Consider the following 20,418-nt stretch of genomic DNA (forward strand, 5'->3'; position numbering starts at 1 on the left):
AAAATAACCAGTGTTCAAGCATCAATGAATGACCCATCTTTATTACTCTATCCCAATTTATGTGTCACAGTTTGAATTTTAAGTATCAAACAATTCAAGTTTGACCATAAATTCGGGCATGAAGTATTTAAAATTTATATATGTGAAAACTACATAAAATACTAGAAGTCACAATAATTGACAATTTAAAACATATAAAACATATATGAAAAAATCAAGATAAAAAAATATTCATTTGAATTTCGAAAATCGAAAGATGTCATGTAAATTGAGAGTAAGGGAGTATTACAGCAGGCCGACGAGTCAGCATGATATTAGCTCCATGCTTACAGCGATCAACGGCGTCGTTTCTATGTCCTTACAATTATCTGGAGGATATTTTTGTTTCCCTTAGGAGTATCTTTGTGCTTGAAGGTTGCTTTTGTGTGTTACAATTAATTTTGATTCCAACATAAAAAATGATTAGTTAATTTAGTCATCATATTTTAATGATTGTAGGCATCAGAATTACCAAGAAAATATTTTGTCATCTTGTGGATATGAATAATTCGAAAGGTGTATTACGTTAGTCGGGACGAAAGAAGCATGGCTTAGAGCCCGTTTCCATTAGCTTATTTTAGATGTTTTTAAGTAAAATAACTGTTAGATACTTTAGTAACGTTTGAAAAAAAGTGCCCAAAAAATATTTTTTTCTAAGCTAAAATAATAAAAATAAATCAAAAATCATAAGTTATTTAAGTGCATCCAAATAGGCCCTTACTACACCTAGAGAATCCAAGGAAAGGCTCGTTAACTTTTAATTTCAAAAAGATTATTCTACATCTACATCCTAGATTCGTCGTGATCATTAGTTAATTTAAATCTTTTTCTACACCTAAATAAAGAATTTACTATAGTAAAAGCAAATTGTTAAAATTAAAAAATGAGGGAGAAAAAGAAAAAGAAATGGAAAAACTAAAAAGTGCAGACAAATGAACCCCGTACACTTAAACCATATGTTCAAAGCTCATATGAGAATTTTTGGCTGGGACTAGTGATATTCTTTTCTTTTTTCCTTTTTTCTCTGGTTTTTGCTTCTTCCTCTCATCCTCCACTAGTTTCTGCTCTTATCCTTCACAATAGTACTATAAGTTGTGATTCCATGTACCGTGTTCTTGTCTCTTCAATTTCTGTCTTACTGCTGGTAAGTTCATTTTTTAGTTGCTAATTTTTCATAGCCAAAGATGGCATCTTTTTTATGGAATGATTTCTGGGGTGTTCTTGTTTAATACTTGAATCTTGGTTAATACTTGAATTTTGCTTGAATCTTTGTTAATACTTGAATTTTGAAACTGTTTTAGCTGACACCTGTCCTGAAAATTCTTGTGGCTTTTAGTACTATGTATGTTTTCTCTGATTTTTGGGTGTTTAGGTTGGTAACTTAGATGTGTAGTGATCAAAATTGGATCTTTGAAGTGGGGATGATAATTTGTTTGCTATGTATGATCAGATTTGATGTCTCTGATTTTCTTTTGATAATTGTCCTTCCATCGGGATTGAGTATTAACTTTATAATAATCTCACCAGCATCCTACTAGCAACAGTGGAAAACATGATTATTGTTGAAGATATATAATTAAGTAAATAAAATTGTACTCTCTGTATGTTTAAGCTTTTAGATGAGATGGTCACATACTTAAACATGATCGAAGCAAGCAGAGATCCTAGGTTTACTGCCACCCGATATAAAAAAGAATTTTCACGGATTAAGCTTTTAGATAATGTCGTCACACAGTTCAACAATTATAATCTGATTTATGGCTGTTTAATTCTCTTTCGCAGGTGAAGGAGACGGCCTTTTGATAAACATCTGAAGGAAACTTAGTACACTAGCAAGATCTAGAGCCAAAGGTATCATGTCTGATCGTGTTACACAATCATATTCGGATTATGATGGTAGAACTGGGAAGTCTATACATTCAGTTCAATCTGTATGGATGGCACATTGGACTAGAACAAGCTACAATGCGACAGCAGAAACACACACTCATGCACCTATTGCTGTTGGAAACAAGGAAATTGACCAAGATTCTAAGCCTCTCCGATCATTTGTTGAAATGGAGACAATGTCGTCCAAACTTTCTAAATCCGTCAAAAGATTAAGAGAATCTGAAACTCAGACATTTGAAGTCATTAACGAGAGTCTGAGAACAAGTTCAAGAACCATCGCAAAAGAAACTCTAGGCAATTGGTCCTTACCATTGCACAGTCCTAGTGAAAATGTCAAAACTCATTCATATGACATTGGTCGTAATATTGTTGCATCGAGGCCTTTGCTAGATAGTCCAAATCACTTATCATCTCATCTTGTGCCATACCGAGATCCTGGCCAGTACATAACTAAAGAAGGGGGAAAGACGCAGAAACCATTCATAAGTAGATCATTTCTAGCTGCAAATGAAGAAGTGCCAAGACCGGGAATGTTAGAGCATGCACCCTCCACAAGCAGAAAACTTCTCCCAGGATTTGGTGGAGAAGAGTTCCAGAAAATTCCAGGTTGTTCCTTTATCAGGTTGTTAAAAAATGAATCCAGTCCTTCCCAGGTAACTGAATCAAAAGAGTTACATCATCATTCTTATGACCAGAAAAAGCTACCACGTCCTTTGCTTGGTGTAGAGTCGATGAGAATAAGTAATACTATGGACTCTGTAATGGGAATGGCTGGATATGGTCCCCATGTTTCTCAGTCAACTCATAGTATGTTATTCACAAAAGGAACAGATGCTGATCTGTTGGAAGGAAACAAAGTCATCGGTAATTCAAGGATGTGGAGTGAACTTAATGGGAAAGCATCATTAAGTGATCACGATAGCCCATCTAAATCTTTTGGTCATTATAAGGGAGGAATGAAGCTTCATGGAAAAGAAAATTTAGAAAGCAGTAAGCCTTCTAAATTTGTGTTAAAGAATGAATCTTCAGCTGAAACGGATACCATGGACATGAATGTGTTTCACGAGAAGAACCAGCTTTGTGGTATGTCACTTGTCTAATATAAGTGGTTTAAGATTTTTGGTTAGAGTCTATTTTAATCACTGTCTTGCTAAAGTGTTAACTGATCAAAGAATACTATATTTCTAAGGCTTAGTCAGAGATTTTTAACTAGAAAGAAATAAAAAAAAGAGGTTTAATCTGAGATATACTGTTTGAGCGTACTTAATTTTACTCGTATAATGAATCTGTCTTTCATCTAATTTTGCAGGTACGAGTTCCTCTATAGTAAAGAAGGTAATCTTGACATTTATATGATTCTTCGTAACTTCCTATCTTCTAAACCAGGTTTTCAAGAGGGTATTTGGTTTATCTTGAATTTGGTATACTGCTCTCCTATTTCTCTCCCACCAGCTAGTTGCCAAGTATAATGTGAGAACTCTGGGAAATTCAAGTAATAATGAGTTGGTCGCTTGCACTCGCTCATTATATGACAATTTAAAACCAACAGGTTTTTCAGCAAATGGGAGATGTTTTTGCTCGTGTTGTCAACTAAGTCTAAAAGTGGGCAAATCAGACTATATTTGTCCGTGTAATCTAGAATCTTGATTCTAATTGCAAATTTGAGAGTTGAGTCTCTCGAGCAAGAACCAATATATCTCAATTTTGACCATTAGGTATCTTGCAGGTGAACAAAATGGACCAGAATTCGTCCCCTCAACTTGCACTTGACTGCTCCAGGAAAGAACATGGACACAAAAAGTTCAAGTGGGATATAAACTTAGAGCTGCCTGCTCCAACTGATAATATGGAGGCAAGTTCTTCCAGAACTGAAAGTTTGGACTTGGGATCAATACTCGCCCGTGCTGAACAGCCCGGTTCATCAAGAACTGATCTTTCTCCTGAAGGGCTTCTTGGACAAGACCCTAGTAGTAGATGGGTTAAGCGCCTCAAAGTGAGTGCTTCTGGTTCTTTGGCTTTTGGGACTAAAAGCTCCAGTTTACCAGGGGAGAGGGAGGCATCTCATGAGAAATCACACAAGTTCCTTAGCAAACGTACTCAAGCAAAAACCATAACTAACTCAGAGTTAGCATCTAGTAAACGTCATGGTAAAGAATTGATGGCTCACAATAGCCCTTCTTCTTTGAGCGTTGTCAAGAAAGATTTGGAGTCATTGACTTCACACTCATGGATTCAAAGGTTGCTTCAAAATAGGGCTACCGCTGCACAAAAGAGGCCCCAACCGGTGGTGGTTTGTGAGCCTCAAATCTCAAAGTTGGAGCTCGATGATTTCCAGAAGAAGCAGCTTCCTAGCCTTGGTGCCATGGCCCTAATGGGAAAGGCAATGAATGGATTTCAGCCGTGTGAATTCCATAGGAAAGGCCCTTTAGTTGTTTGGAACACTAGGAGTTTCTGAAAACTATCAAGCAGGAACAGTTGTTAGGCTTCAGAGACAAAAACACTAGGTGGACAGAGTTTCTTTGGCACCTGTTGCTGATGGGAGGTGGCAGGTCAGAATAAGTCGAGGTGCGCGCAAGCTGGGCGGACACAATGGTTATAAAAAAATCCAGTTATTAGGCTTCAGTTTGATCCGCCAATAGTGCCAACATGCCCAAATATCTTTGACTTGCATGGTACGGAGAACAGATCTCATGGATTGTAATGCTTGAGTGACCTGGTGCATGTTGGAGCTTGATGTAAATAGTTGGCGCTAGTAAGTACTTTGTCTTATATTTATATTTGGATTCTGTATTTGCCTAGATGGTGCTACTTTGTATTAAACGTAATGATGAAAGCACCAGCATTAGGCGTGCTTCTCTATTCAGCTCGGACAGGGTTTTTGAGATTGAGTATTAACATATAGGAAGCATAATCTGTTTGAGAAGCTTTTTTTTTTTTTTTTTTTTTTTTTTTTGTTTTTTGTTTTGTTTTGTTTCTACATATCCCCCTCTGCTAATTGATTATGACGTTTGTTAAAGATCTGACTTTCTTTTGTTTCCTTTTTCACCTGTTTTTGCAATGATGTACATGATAACATCCAACTCCAGTGTTGCTGAATTTTGGTTGCTCAAGATTGTACTTGCCTTTTTCATGAAAATAATCAATGCCCATTTCTCTTTTTGCATTTCTAACTTGTTTAAAGTTGATCCAGCTCCTCTCCATTTCCCCAAGTTCTTACTTGGATGGGGGACGCATGTGTACTTTAATATTAATGGTCTAGATTTAATTAATTAAAACATGCTTTAACCATGGTTAAGAGCATATTTCCGTATTCAATAACCTGTGTTTTCCAACATGGGGAGCATCTGGTGCAAGATCTTACTTTTTAAAACCAACCTCATAAATTCTTGAATATGATTTTCACAGACCATAAGGAAAACATTATTGGTAAATGACCCCTGGTAAATTGCATTTTGAAAAACCGGAGTAAATCCTGGTTACATTGCAATGGTCAACATACTTGCGCAATTTAAAAACCAAGTTTTTAAAATTTTTTATGACGGTGGTGTGCTGGCCACTTTGCTCACACTTTTCACATTTTGTTCTTTGAATAAGTATGCTGTATAGCATCCATTAGACTACCCAAAACGATTCAGACAAATCTTCTTTTCTGTTACTCAATGTAGTCGGAGGTAAACTTTAAAGAGTGAGTAGGCACAAATAGTCCCAAATAGATATCTTTGAGTTCCAAATGCTTAGTTAATAGATACACAATAAGAGATAGATCATAAGATATTTTTTTAACATAGTGTCTTTTACAATACTAAAAGTCTAGGCTGACTAATAAGTCATTATTCTTCAGAATGCTACACCTAATACAGTTTATCTTACATATATTTGACTCTTATGACATGAACTAGGCATCTAGAGGTGTAGCTTTTAAGTTTTATTTTAGACGTGTGTCTCGATTATACTTGCTCTTTTTACATGAGCACAACAAGCTTCCTTCAGAAAGTCAGCTGCTGAATGTGCTTGGTTGTGTTGGAATATGGGTCACCCTTGATCTTCTTTACGTCGAGATTTTGATTTTCCATGGATCTCCAGTAGATCAACAAGATCTGCTTCCCCAATTTATATGACCATTCCATCTCTAATTGTGGCTTTCTCTGCTATAATTGTTAATCCTGATCGTATGTAGAATCCTTCCTCTGGCCGGTTTGCTTCTTGAACACCCTAAAGTTCAAAGAAAAGAACATCAATGAGAGTCAATAGAGCCCTTATAGTTTCCTTTCCAGATATATCTTTTTCTATCATTATTCCCAAGGATTTTTTGAGCTTTATACCCAAGGATTATTCCCAAGGATTTTCATTATCCCATGCTACAAACAGTCAAATCTGAAATGAACCCTGTCATTCTACTTTCGTTGCTCGCGAGAAGGAAGTACACTAGTAATGTGTGTTCCATGCTCTACAGTGTTTTGACTTTTTGCACTTGACTGGGTGGACAGTTGATGGGAAGATCACTTCCGCTCTATAACTTACAATTATATTCTACAAGTTGAAAAGTAAGATAAATTAAAGAAGCTCCAGGGAGGATGCAAAAAAATAAAGCAGCTTACATCTTTATTCGTGATCACAACATCCTTTCCTATCTTTGCATTCTTGTCAATGATACAATTCCTGGATGGGGAAAACCATAATCAAATTGTAAGAATTCTCAAGTGTCAATGAGATATAATCGTCGAAAAAGAATTTTCGAGTGTCATGTCAGTCTACTGAAATATTCACTGTTAAATTTAGTGTCCATTTACCTTATTTTTGTATTTTCCCCAATTCCAATTGGTACCTTCCCCTCTGCTAGCAGGGAAGCAATCTCAGGTTCTGTTTGATAATAGTCTGCTCCCAACATTAATGTATCCTGATATGAGAGTAAAATGTGTTTTGAGGAGATAAAATAAGGGGTACATTTTGCATGAACTAAAGAAAATAAATGCACATGTTATGGTTAAATCTTTAAAGGAAGATAAAAATTAGGGGTACACGCAAACCTTCAGTTCAACGCCACAATCTAAGCGCGATCTTTCGCCCACAATGGAGTGTTCAACAGAACATTCGCGCAAGAAACATCCATGAGAGATTATGGCATCCTTAATCTGAAAAAACATAAAAAGAAACCTATTAGAATCCAGAAAAGAACAGTTAATGCAGAACAATAGAACACAATTTACCAACTTACCTTGCAGTTGTCTATCTTGGTTGGTGGAAGGAACCTAGGAGATGTGTAAAAAGGTGTTTTTGAATCATAAAATTCAAACTTTGGAAACTGCAATGGAAAATCAATCAGTTGGATTATGCACTTATGTAAATTCACCTAAGATAAATTTCTGAAAGATGAGCTAGTCAAAATAAGTTGGTATAACTACATATTTGGATCGATCAAAAAAAAAAAAGTCAACAAATGTTTGTATATCAAGTATAAATATGATATACATAATTAGTGTATATGTTTTGTATATTTTGGCTACCGCCCGTAATTAATTTGGGAACGGGCCAAAAATGAAGAAGCCCTAATAAGTTCATCGCATATGATGAGAAGCATAAAGGGGAATTTGCAACATGCCTCTTCTGTGAGCTCCAAGTTAGCATCATAAAAAGATTTAATTGTCCCAATGTCCTCCCAGTAGTCTCTGAATATGTATGCCTGAAAAGACAGCATAAATTAGTTAAAACTACAGCTCATCTTTTAGTTGAGTAACTAATATACTCAATTCACAAAAATAATTTCAAAAGAAAGATCCAAGATCCTTTACTTGAACATTGTACTCATCGATAGCTGCTGGTATAATTTCAGAGCCAAAATCATTAGCTGTAGGATATCTCCATTTCAAGAGCTTCAACAGTACATCTGTCTTGAATACATAAACACCCATTGAAGCAATATAGGGAGATTTCTTCGCATCTTGTGGAGATAATCCAATGAGAGTAGTATCTACTTGCTGCAGCACGAATAATATATGAGTAGCTAAAAAGTGATTGTATATAGTAAAAGTTGTGGCAGAATTTGCTAAAGGGAAGTGTGCAGATCGGAGATCACATCAGCTGAGTAAGCAATGCAAATCGGTTTTAACTCAGACTAGTAGAAAGAAATCAGCACATATAACAAAAGAAAGAGTTCAACAGAACCTACCATTGCTTTTACATCAAAACCGTTTGGTTTTTCAGCAAACTGGACAACTCTCCCTCTGCTGTCAATTTTGACCAGTCCATAATCTGATGCTCGGCTGGAAAAATAAAGCTTAATCTCAGCTTAACACAATCACAATGAGGTACAAAGAAACGTTACGTTTTCCCTTCTAAAAAATATCTAGTGAATCAATATGAATATTTAAAGAGAAGCATTCTTTCTCCCTCTTACTAATGATGATATATCAAGTCATAGGAAGTTAAACAAACCTAGTCCCAGCTGGTGCACATGAAAGAGTAATATCAGAATTCCGGTCAATATGGTTCTGTTTGAAGATCAGAAACAGTCAGAGAAACTTTCTTCAAGAAAAAACAAAGAACGATGACTGCATAGATAGTTAAAGTGGACATACCTGCACCAATTCCATATAATCCATCCTATAAAGATGATCTCCAGATAATATAAGGATATTCTCAACATTTTTGTTCTTAGCGTCCTGTAAAAATTGGTTGCCATTGCAATTACAAAAGTACTATATGTCTGTAACATAAAACTAATTCAGAGGGAAAAAAAATAAGAAATTATGTCAGGTGAATAGAAGGGTAGTGGTGGATTAGTGTCCTAAAAAGCTGTAGAGACTAACCTCAAAAACCCATATAAATTGTCTAACAGCATCTGCAGTTCCTTGAAACCATCTTTTCCCTGTTTCCCCAGGTGTCTGAGTTGCAGCTAGTACCTATTTTACGAAGGAATTCCTTTCAGTCGGTAAAATGAAGCAAGAAAGCAGAAAAACAATGAAGAAATCATCCGAATTTGTTACACTGAACAGATTCTGTGTGAACAAATCACACTTGGAGGACTAGTAAATTTACTCATATAAATTAGCTCAGCTTTAATATCTAGCAAACCTAAAAAACTTCCTTAAAGAATTTCATTAGTATAGTGTCCAACCTCAACAAATCCATCTCCAAAGTTCACGCCATTGCCAAAATATGTTCGAGCAATATGACGATTCAGGGGAGCAGAATTGTACTGTGTCAGCACAAAAATCTTGTTAATACCACTGTTGATACAGTTGCTCATTGGGATGTCTATTAGCCTGTAGCATCCTCCAACAGGAACCTGATGTCATGTTGCACAAAATTTCAGAATCTTTAGAGTGCACATCAACTTGCAATCTTGTACACCTATTCTCTATCTATTTCTAATCGATCTGTTTAAGGTATAAATCAAAAAAATAATACTCCTATATCATAAAAAATCTTAGCACATCCTAATGGAAAAGGTAAGAACATGAAATACACACGAGTGAGTCATGAGGGCATGAACATTAAAATTCATAGTTAACAACATCTAATTACAATTAACTAACAGCGAGCTCCTAAGTACCCTCAGTCTCAAATAGGAAGTCTCTTAAATTCAACACGAGATAAAATAATGGAAGTTGATGAGCAAAGATAAATATCTTACAGCAGGGGTGGCAGTTCTACTTGTAAGTGGGAATAACTTGGCCCCTGCACCTCCTCCTAGTATGACTGAAGCCACATCCTTGGGATTTGCCCGCCGTCTCTCAAAACGTGGTGCCTCTACAGTCTACATAGATCCAGCAAACACTCACAATCAGAGGCTGATAGAGGTAAATATTGTATTTTCAACATGAAACATTAGTACAGAGCAGGAGGTTTAGCGTCAACTAACTAGAACTTCAACACCGATAATTTCAAAGTTTAGAAAGTTCAACACTAAGAGCCTGTTTGGATGGGCTTAAAATAAGCAGCTTATAAGCTGGAAACAGCTTATAAGCCAAAAAAAAAATAAGTTGAGGTAGGCTAACTTATTTTTTTGGCTTATAATTTGTTTTAAACTTATAATTCTTTTTAGATAAGCTAATTTAGTTCTTAAAAGGGCCCAATTATTTTTTTGGGCTTATTTTATGCACAAAATAAATTTTTTGGCACAAAATTTCAACACTCAAAAAAGCTCGAAAACAGCTTATAGGCAACTTATAAGCCAATTCAAATGGGCTCTAAAACATCTTAAATACTAGACCTATCAAGTTTAAACGTTGGATCCACCTCCATTCACAATATAGTTCATATCACACATATCAACTTGTTTTCACCATATCTACAAGACCACTGTGGCATTAGTTGAAGAGAGAGAATTATAATATTTACCAGAATGTCATTTTCTGTAGTGATAACAGAGAAAGCAACCCCGGGTTTGATCTTGTTCTCCTTCTTGTCAAGTTTCAAACTTTTCGACAACTGATCAACCTTGAAATTGTTTTTCAAACTCCCTCTGATTTGTTCCCCTAAAAACTCCTTTTCTCTATTGTTAAACCCCAAATGGGCAGTGGATTTCAAAGCCATACAGCAAGTATCCATTATACACTTCTGTAGAAAATCAAGAAATCAGCAAGCTCAGAGGAGTATGAATATTAATGGATCCAAATCAAGTAGATGTATTCTAATCCCAATAAAGTGGGAAACTATAGGTAATCTCTAAGCAACCAAGAAAAGTACAAAATATTAAATGTACATAAAGAAAATATCACTAATTAAATAAATGGACAGTGACCCAAAACCGAAGCTAGCTATATGCTTATTTCCAGTACCTCATAGCATTACCATAAACAATTCAATAACATGAATCTTTATAGGCTTATAATATCCTCCATTATGACCCATTAAGTTCCATAATATATCTAAAAAGAAAAGGAAAAAAACAAGACTTTGAACCTGGAAAGTGATGATGGTGGATCTTGAAAGAATTAAAGGGTCAAGACAAGAAAGTCAGTGAAACCTCAGATCATAGAAGTAACCAAATCAAGCCGAGGAAATGGAAATTCCTAGTACTCAGTGATGTAGAATCAAGAATGTTGAAAAGTAAGAAGAAAGATTGGAAATGGAAGTATTAAGAAGATCTAGAATTGAAAGAGTTGTCGGCCTATGTAGTAATGGAACAACAACTGAATCACAAGTACCGGAGTGATCAAGTGGCAAGTGTGATCAGCTTTATTGGCTTGTGAGCTCTCACGAGAAACCTTGCAATCTTTCTATTTATACTGCTTTCCATAATATGATAATCCCTGTCTAGAAAAAGAATTTAACTTGTAGACCCCATAATTTTTATATTATTAATGTATTTTAACTTGTTATAGCAACATTTAATTTGGGCAGATCTAGGGTATAATACAAGGAAAGTTACATAATCAACCGCTAAAAATATTTACAATCTTTAATTAATATACATTACTATTATATATAAGAGGGAATGTGAGGACTTTTGTAGTCCTCACAATAATTTCCCAAATTTTTAAAAACTTTTTCATTAATTACTTTTATGTCCTAATTTTATTTATTTAAGTCAATTTTTTTGTTTTTTGTTTTTAAAGCCTACTTTTCAAAAGTTTATCGAAATGGACTTTTGTAGTCCTTACAATAATTTTCAATTTTTTTAAAACTTTTTAATTAATTACTTTTAGGTCCTAATCTTATTTATTTATGTCAATTTTTTTGTTTTTGTTTTTAAAGTCTACTTTTCAAAAGCCTATCGAACCTCCTACCTCATTTTTCACGTTCTTTGATTTTCGATTGGTACTCGATATCCGCATTTGAGCCCAATTAATCCGATAATTCGCATCGCATCGCGCCTATTCGGGGGAGCGCTTCTCCAAAGATTTTTTTCCATATCCATGTTCGAACCCCTAATCCCTAATTAAGAGAGGAGCATGATCCATGCCGCACAAGTTAAATTATGTATTTGTCTTAAAAGTTCATTAACTATGTATAGATTATTTATTTAGAACTAAATAACTTGAGAAAATTAGGATACATAAGTTATAATGTCAAATTCGGTTCCAAATTTGATTTGAATTAAATAATTTCATCAAAATGGAAGTTAAAATATTAAAGGAGTGAAATGAAAATTTTGCTTTCATATAACTACCCACTTGTGGGACTACAATAGGTATATGGTTGTTGTTGTTGTTGTTGTACACTTGTACTAACACAAATTATATTTCTTTAGTTAAAATATCTGCTTTTATATCTTGAGTTTGGGCCCGAGCTTAGCACGGGCCTCACATAACTAGTATATAATATGTGTGTGATATATATGTACACTATTTTGGATGAGCGATTACTATGTCAGTTTTGATTGGACTCATTAATTTTGATCTAAAACTTATATTTTTCCTTAAAAAATTTATTAAATATGTTCAAAATTTTAGTTTAAAACCCAATACGTTAAAAAGACTAGAATTTTAAATACATAAATTCAAATTCCAACTTCATATTTGCATGTCATGTATTATTTCTTAAAGTACTTAATACTAACTTTTTCGGGATAGTTTATTATGTATGTAGTAATTATAGATGATCCGGTAGTATAAAAGGGATTTTTTATACTGTAAACAATAATATCAATAATATATTCAATGTAATTTCATTAGTGCTTGAAAGGGTATGTTGTAAAGAAAGACAGGTTGTATCCGATATACCCTCGATAAATTCTTCAAATGTCCTAAAATTTAAATTCATCTTTAAATAAATCACTGAAAATTAGACTTCAAAAGTAGTGTATGTGTGGTTTTTCCAAGATTATTTGGCAGAGATCATAGTACTGTAGGCTCCACCACGATCTGGATGATAGAGATCCATTACACTCCAAACACTTGTCTTTACAATTTTTTTTTGGCCAAACCCATCGACAGACACCTGTGATCGTCCACTTCTTTCACTTGAGCACCTAAAGTGGCCCTTGTTTCATTTAGACACTTCAGGTGGGTTATTCCTATTCCACTTAGACACTTTTTGCACCGTTATCGGAGCAAAACCAACACCAAAGCGGGCGCCACCTCATCGAGACATCCAACCACCCCAAAAGCCCCAATTTTTAATGGTCAAAACTCCACGAATTTACAAATTAGTGAATTTACAATTAAATGAGTCGGCACAGTTTAATTGAGTTGACACAATTTAAAGGAGCTTCAAGACAATTTAATCGCCACTTAATCCATGTAGGAGGCAGGTGGGTTGGTTTTGCTCGCTTAATCTGTGACAAAAAGTCTGTCTAAGTGAAATAGGAATGACCCACCGTTGGGTGTCTAAATGGAACAGGCCACTTTAAAGGTCTTCCAGTGAAAGAAGTGGACAGCAAGCGTGTTCGTCGATGGGTTTGACCTTTTTTTTTTAATTGCTAAATCACCATATGGTTTGCAAAAAATAGTAAAATATGAACATGAAGACTGCACATATGTTTGTCTTTTAGTTAGAAAAATATCAAGTTGATTTCTCACCTGTGGCTGTCAGTTTTTTATATTTATATTTCTACAGTACTACGTATTTTATTAGTCATAGGGTGATTTTTGTCCGTCAAATTTTTGGTGGGGTCCAAACTAAACATTATTCAGTTGGAGATTAGCTGACAATCCTAGGCCAAAATCTTCAAATGATTATGATGATAATGCTATATATACTTATACAACTTGTCTATATGCTTATACAACATTAATGTCGTTTCCCAATTGAAATCTTACCAGTATGCACGATCGATGTGTACCCAACGTAGATGGGTCAGATTTAAAATTTATGAGTTCATAAAATAATTTTTATTTAATATATAATAATAATTGAATTTATAATTAAATATTTATGTATATTTAATGACATTTCTCAATAGAAGTACAGAGTTTAGGTAGGAATTACTGAGTTCACATGAACCCATATAAAACATTCTAGATTTCTAGACCCGCCCCTGCCGACATGTGTTAGCGGTCAATGAAGCAAATGAAATAAATTAAGATCATATCTCAATTAGAAAAAGAACGTTAGTTACTTTCTTTATTTGTCTATGCCTTCGTGGAAAAGCTATACCTTACCTATGTTGATGGGAAGAATAGTCGAGTTGCATTGCAAATTGATTCGAACACCAACATTTTTAGTGGAGAAAAGAAGGAAGAGTATTGGGTATTCGTTGAATTAATTAGGTAGAAACCTTGAAAAAGTATTAAGATAATGCAAGCTATAAAGATGAATTAGGAGAGGTTTGTCAAGGAGGCAGTGAGACAGTCCATGTTACAGGTTAGTTGCATAATTGAAGGTTAAATGTAAAACTCTGCTTGTCTTCTTTCCTAATTTGGAAGATTCTAGCCATTGTCTGCATGGTTTTCCATCTTTATATGTCTGTCACTTACTCACTTATACTATTCATAAAAGCTCATAAACTAAATAGACTACTTTTTCCGTTACTGCACCTGATTTCAAAACTCAACACTACTAGTAGAAGCAATTTGTTTTCTGAGATTAATTTCATGATGAGTCCTCTACGTAAAGATCAATTGAAGTGTTTAACTTTTTTGTGGTCATTGATACTACTAATGATGCTGTCGCCACGTAATCAGGGGCGGATTTAAAGAGGGCTGAGGGAACGAACACTCACGGCAAAAAATTACAATATATATATGGGGTAAATTTTCTATGTTTTTGTACATATATTAACTTTTGAACACACTGAATAAAAGCAAAAGGTTAAATCAAGCGGTCCAGGGTGTTCAAAATTGTCTCTAGCGTCGTAGGTTTGATTCCCATCAACAACATATTTTTTATATTTAGCTTCTTTTTTTTTCTTTTTCGAACTACCTTAATAAAAATTCCGAATCCGCCACTGACCTAATATGGCAGAACCCGTATGAATCACGAGAAACATATGTTCAATACATTAGTAACTACTATTTGAATGTACCTAAAGAAACAAAACTCAAATCAATGTTTTTCTTATGTACTTTGCGGAACTTCTTGTTCATACGTCAAAAAAAAAAAAAAAAAAAATTCCGTCGTCCAATAATCTCAGCATAAAATTTGTATAACTAATATAGCCTCGTTTGTGTAACATAAACTCTTGATTACTAAAATAATATATGAACAGCTATACACGTTAATGTCCGATTTCTAGTTATAGAACTCTGCATAAGTACTTACGCATAGTTCTCTTTAGCAATTAGGAGTAATAAAATAACAATAGATAATTGCATTAGTAATACTAGCATTTATAACTTCTAAGAGTCCTTTAACTTGTAAGCGAGTTTATGTATTACTTTAGGTGGTAGAATTTTACGGCAAAACGGCCGTACGTAAAGCAATTAAGAAAATCAACTCATCAGTCATAATAATTCATACTCCTATCTTATTACGCACTGTATATAACAACTCTAGCATTATTGTTCAAAATCATTTTTTGCCCTTTATGCAAAATATCTCAGCATATACAACAATATGTAGGGGTGTTAAATGGGCAGGTTGGCTAAATTTAGGCGGGTCAAAATGAGTTGAGTTAATAAATGGGCAGTCAATGACCCACCTAAAAGTTACTTGGGTTGAGATGAGTCAAAAACAGATCACAACTCACAACCCAACCCATCCAATTATTATTAAATTTTAATTGTTTTATTTATTCTTTTATAATTTTTTAGTACCTAATAGAACTATTGTTTCCCTTTAATACAGCTATATATGACATATCAAATAAAATAAATGTTTCTTGAAAATATTTTAATTAAATTTCTCATTAGTCAATTTGAACTATATATTAACAAAATATTTATGGGCTGAACTAATAAATATGTGGGTCAATAACCCGCCCAAACTTGGACCGGTTATGACATTTATTTAATGGTCAAGAAAAAAAAAATGCAAATATCAAAAGAATTAAACAACGGTTGAACATAGAGTTAATCAATTTATCACATGTCATCATCTGTGAAGCAGAAGCGTCAACGGCTGAGAATGAATGTGTGCCAAAACTATAAAGTGAGCATCATTACCTAACTAGAAGCCTATGAACGGTTCACATAAAATAAGGCCCACGTTGAGTCCCTATCATTTGGAACCATTGGACAATTTGTTGGTGGGCCCCCAGTGCCCCTCCCAGGTGTCAGCCCATTTTATCGTTCACCCATGTTCTATAATCATCTCTTTTTTTTTTTTTTTTTTTTTTTTTTAAACACAAAATACCCCTAAAATGGAAAATATTTGTCCGCTTCATGCTCCCCTCAAAACTAATTTCGCTTCTTATCTAATTGGCTGAAAATATTTATCCGAATACCCTCTCGCCCCAAACCCTTCGTCCATGATACCATCACAATAATTTTTATATCATGAGGCTATCACGAAGGACTAAGAGAATGACTGAAAGTCCTCCATGATACCATCTTAGTATGTTCATATACCACGATGGTATTACGGAGACATAAGAGTGTCTCATTGAAGGACTGGAGCAATCCTCCATGATACCATCGCAATATATGTATATAAAATAATGATATCATGGAGATTCTTTTGAATAAATGAACATGATATCATCTTAGTATATTTATATATCATGTTGGTATCATAATTTTTGGAGCACTTTGAGTAAATAATTTTGGGGTCATAAAAGTTTTAAAAAATATGAACAGATAATTATTTTATTTTCGGGGGCAACGACGTTCTTGCCCTTTTTTTTTTTTTTTTAAGTTACGAAGGAGTTGGATAAATTGAGTTAGCAGTACCAATGGACCGCTCAATTGCACGTGCACTACGCCAAAGGGTTAAAACTTTGACGAGTTAAGGCTTGTCTTGCCCTTTTTTTGCATTAGACTATCTTGCTAATCATCTATAATTTCACCAAATATTTAGCTCTGAATTTTAATATCCAGTGTGAATCTGGATTAGCTTTTCCCTTTATATTAATGGTTGGTGATCCCTGGAAGTCACATAGAGAAAATTAACAAAAATCCCTCGAATTAATTGTCATATACACTCCGCTCTTTCCAAAAATAAAAGGAGAGCAAGATCAAAGTAAAAATTCTGATTAATAATTCCATTTATTTAAAAAGACTCATGTTTTTAGTATTTTCAGAAGTTCATCATATTATTATTGAAAGATACTCTACTTGAACAGAAACTTTTTCTAATGTTTCAAAATGCGAAAAAGGTTGTATCTTTTTGAATCATTAGATCTTGCATCTTTGAAATAAGTCGATTCTTATGTTATTTTGTTTAAATATTCATCAACTTTATTGTAGATACAAAATAGAACAATTAAATTGAAAGGGAAAGAATTTTAGACCTGTTCAATTTATTGTAAAAATGCCAATACTTCCACTACATTTCTTGTCCTATAAATTCGCATTTCAATTTAACATTTCACCAAAATATTAGTATTATAATGGTTGTGTTAGACAATAATAATATATCCAGTGTAATCTCATAAATGGGGTTTGAAAAAAATATTAATATTAAAATAGTTGTGTTGGACATTGGCAACAAATTTAGTGGTGCCAAATATTTTCACCAATGAGGAGATGATCACCTAGACCATTATTAGGGACGAACAAATGTTATTCAAAATATGATTATTAATGAGTGTGTCAAATCTCATAGGTCCCATAGTTTAGTTGCGGTACAAAATTAATAATGGAAGGGATAGAGAAAATGGTATGGTGGCAACTGGCAACTGGCAAGTGATATAAATGTGTTTGAGAAAAGGATTAAATTTACCTCCGCTATACATTTGGTTCAGAAATATTCTTAACGTTAATAAAATGGATCAAATATGCCCCTCCGCCGTTAAGTTTGTCCAAGGTGGATGCCTAGTCCGACATGTCACTGACATTTTAGTGATGCGGACACACGTGCTATCTTGGCACCACCCCAACCATTTTTCTCCCCTCCCTCCACTTCTTCCACCACTATCACCTGCACTCCTTCCACCATCAGTGCCGCCATGACCATTGAGGATGGTTAATTTTCTATTTCAATGTTATGACTGTTTGATGAACATTACCTTGTGAAACACACTCGAATCAAAATTAACCTTACTTTCTAAACTCGACATTTAGACCTGTAATTGATATGGGGAAAAATTGGCATATTTCACATTCGAATTGCTAGATAGTATATCGATAGTCAAAGTGTGTATTTCATTATCATTACACTCAACTTTTGTCTCCTCCCTTTTGATTTTGTATTAACAAGACAGAAATAGGCTAGGTTGTTTTTTTCCGCCCAGTGGTTTTTGTATAACTAAGACAAGAGATGGGTTAATGAATCTGTAACTATTTATAATTTGACTATATGAATGTTCAATATTCATTCTAATTCCAGGTGGACCCATTGAATAAAAATCTCCTGAATTATATTAAACCGTCCGGTGTATCATGTATGTTTACCATCTGAATCGAGACATACAGACCCTTCTCTAGCAATCGAAAGGAGAAGCATTATCTGGAGACTAGATTTTTCTTACTGTGGTTAAGTGAAGGTGGAAATGGTGGCGGTCATAGCGGCACTGATGGTGGAAAGAGTGGAGGTGATACTGGTGGAAGAAGTGGAGGGGAGGGGTAAATGGGTTGGGGTGGTGACGTGGCAGGTCACGTGTGTCCACGTCACTAAAATATTAGTGACATGTTGGACTAGGCATCCACCTTGGACAAACTTAACGGAGGAGGGGCATATTTGATTCATTTTATTAACGTTAAGGATATTTTTGAACCGAAAGTATAACAGAGGATAAATTTAATCCTTTTCTCAAAGTAGAAGGGTAAATTTGATCCTTTTCCCTTTGATTTTTGTTCAACTAAATAAAAGAGGCATAGAGGTCTAAGATACACATTAAAAAAGTAAAATAATATTTTCAATGGTTTCAAATATTACTCGTTTTAGAAAATTGAAATTGTTTTAGAATATTTGATAACAATACATTAGTTTGCTAAATGTACTCTTAATGTTTCTATTAGTGGAGATAAATGGTAATTTAGACATATAATCTTATCTTAAAGACTACAAAGTCGTCGAACAATACCAGCTGCATTTTGTTTGGTAAATAATGACTTGAAATTGAAATCTACCAAAGCAGGGGCCACATATTGGCTTAAAAGCCAGCTTGATATTCTGTCAAAGGTTGTTGATATGAAGGGCAGAGAAGAAGACGAAATGCGATGAATGGATGAGCCGCTCTTTCCTTAATCGAATTTCTCGAGCTCGAGTCTGGAGGCATTGAAAAATTTTTTGGTAGGGAGCGCTTCTCCCTGAATAGGCCCTACGCTGTGCGGATCCGCATATAGTCGGGCTTCAATGCGGGCACCAGACACGTAGTGGGAAACCAAAAAAAAAAAAGACGAAATATTATAATTGTGGGCAACTTACATAAATAACTATCTTTTAAAGACCATCCATCTCACTCATTTATGGGCAATTTACATAAATAACTATCTTTTAATGATTGCTTTCAATCAGTAGCTACCTTTTTGCTATTTACAATTCATAGCTATGTTAGGCTTTTCACTGTATTTGATGTATTTCAGTGTATTTGAATACATTGTTCAGTCTGTATTTGAATGTATTTCAACAAAATTTCAAATACATTGTGTACATTCAAGTACATATGAAGCCACATATATTCAGATACAAGACAAGAAGCAAAAATATATTCAAATACAAGACAAGAAGCCAAATACATATGAGATACAAGACATAAGATCCAAATACATATGAGATATATATGACGAAAGACACTCAAATACACTCAGATATAAGATACAAAGGAGAGAAGCCATGAATTCCAGCTAGACGAAATACAATCAGCTAAATACATTAAACTTATATTTACGCTAAAAAAAATGATGAAAATACACTCAAGTACACTCAGATTCTGAAATACAAGAAGGAGAAGAAGTCATGGATTTCGATCAAATAAAAAAAAATACACTCAAAAAATGACTAGTGTATTTAAAAAGGAAGAATACACTCACCTCAAATTTCTTAATTATCAACACTTATTTAAGACTATGGATGTGATAGATGATATAATAATTAGAAATCTGCAATAACAAATATGATTTTGGTTGTGAAACATAAGAGGTTGGTCCAGATATTTGCAATAGCAAATAAGATTTTTTGTAACCAGAAATTTGTAATAACAAAGACCGTTGTGATGTTCCATAAATAACTTTGATTTCTTTTTTAATCTTTTTTTTATTAAAAAAAGAATTCTAGACCTTAGTTTATTATCTATGGTTAACTTAACCGAGATTGATGTAAACACCCGTGCAGGTAAGCTTTTACCATTCCCTCTTCCTCAAAGGGGCTTTTGTTCCTTTTTCTTTTTGAGGGATAGGGGGCTGATGGGTCAAGGGAGGAATTGTAGTACGTGAATTTGAAGTTTTATTCTGCTGAAAATTATTTTCACTAATGCATCAGTTGTTTTGCTGTAATTGTGTAATCGCTTGTTCTTAATCAACCAATTGGTTATGTTTATGAATTATTTTGGATGGTTTTGCTAGT

At 34.3% G+C, this 20,418-nt stretch overlaps 2 protein-coding genes across 4 annotated transcripts; one reads left to right on the forward strand and one right to left on the reverse strand.

Moving 5' to 3' along the window:
• The first annotated feature begins 1,045 nt into the window (after window positions 1-1,045).
• On the forward strand, window positions 1,046-4,852 carry LOC132065027 (uncharacterized). 2 transcript variants are annotated; one of them, XM_059458242.1, is made up of 4 exons: window positions 1,046-1,183; window positions 1,822-3,012; window positions 3,239-3,264; window positions 3,656-4,852. In XM_059458242.1, exons 2-4 carry the CDS (start codon window positions 1,896-1,898, stop codon window positions 4,382-4,384), a joined length of 1,872 nt encoding a protein of 623 aa, XP_059314225.1. In that variant the 5' UTR covers window positions 1,046-1,183; window positions 1,822-1,895; the 3' UTR covers window positions 4,385-4,852. The 2 variants fall into 2 exon arrangements, with proteins under 2 accessions (XP_059314225.1, XP_059314226.1); XM_059458243.1 differs by having other exon boundaries at window positions 1,828-3,012.
• A 769-nt stretch (window positions 4,853-5,621) lies between these two features.
• On the reverse strand, window positions 5,622-11,137 carry LOC132065028 (glucose-1-phosphate adenylyltransferase large subunit 1). 2 transcript variants are annotated; one of them, XM_059458244.1, is made up of 15 exons: window positions 10,834-11,137; window positions 10,270-10,488; window positions 9,563-9,685; window positions 9,044-9,214; window positions 8,736-8,828; window positions 8,505-8,588; window positions 8,362-8,417; window positions 8,096-8,189; window positions 7,719-7,904; window positions 7,529-7,609; window positions 7,145-7,231; window positions 6,957-7,061; window positions 6,720-6,826; window positions 6,528-6,588; window positions 5,622-6,141 (listed from the first exon to the last, which is right to left on the reverse strand). In XM_059458244.1, exons 2-15 carry the CDS (start codon window positions 10,477-10,479, stop codon window positions 6,040-6,042), a joined length of 1,560 nt encoding a protein of 519 aa, XP_059314227.1. In that variant the 5' UTR covers window positions 10,480-10,488; window positions 10,834-11,137; the 3' UTR covers window positions 5,622-6,039. The 2 variants fall into 2 exon arrangements, with proteins under 2 accessions (XP_059314227.1, XP_059314228.1); XM_059458245.1 differs by having other exon boundaries at window positions 10,710-10,849.
• Window positions 11,138-20,418: the final 9,281 nt, after the last annotated feature.

This window comes from Lycium ferocissimum, chromosome 7 (genome assembly GCF_029784015.1).
Source record: "Lycium ferocissimum isolate CSIRO_LF1 chromosome 7, AGI_CSIRO_Lferr_CH_V1, whole genome shotgun sequence".
Lineage (NCBI taxonomy): Eukaryota > Viridiplantae > Streptophyta > Magnoliopsida > Solanales > Solanaceae > Lycium > Lycium ferocissimum.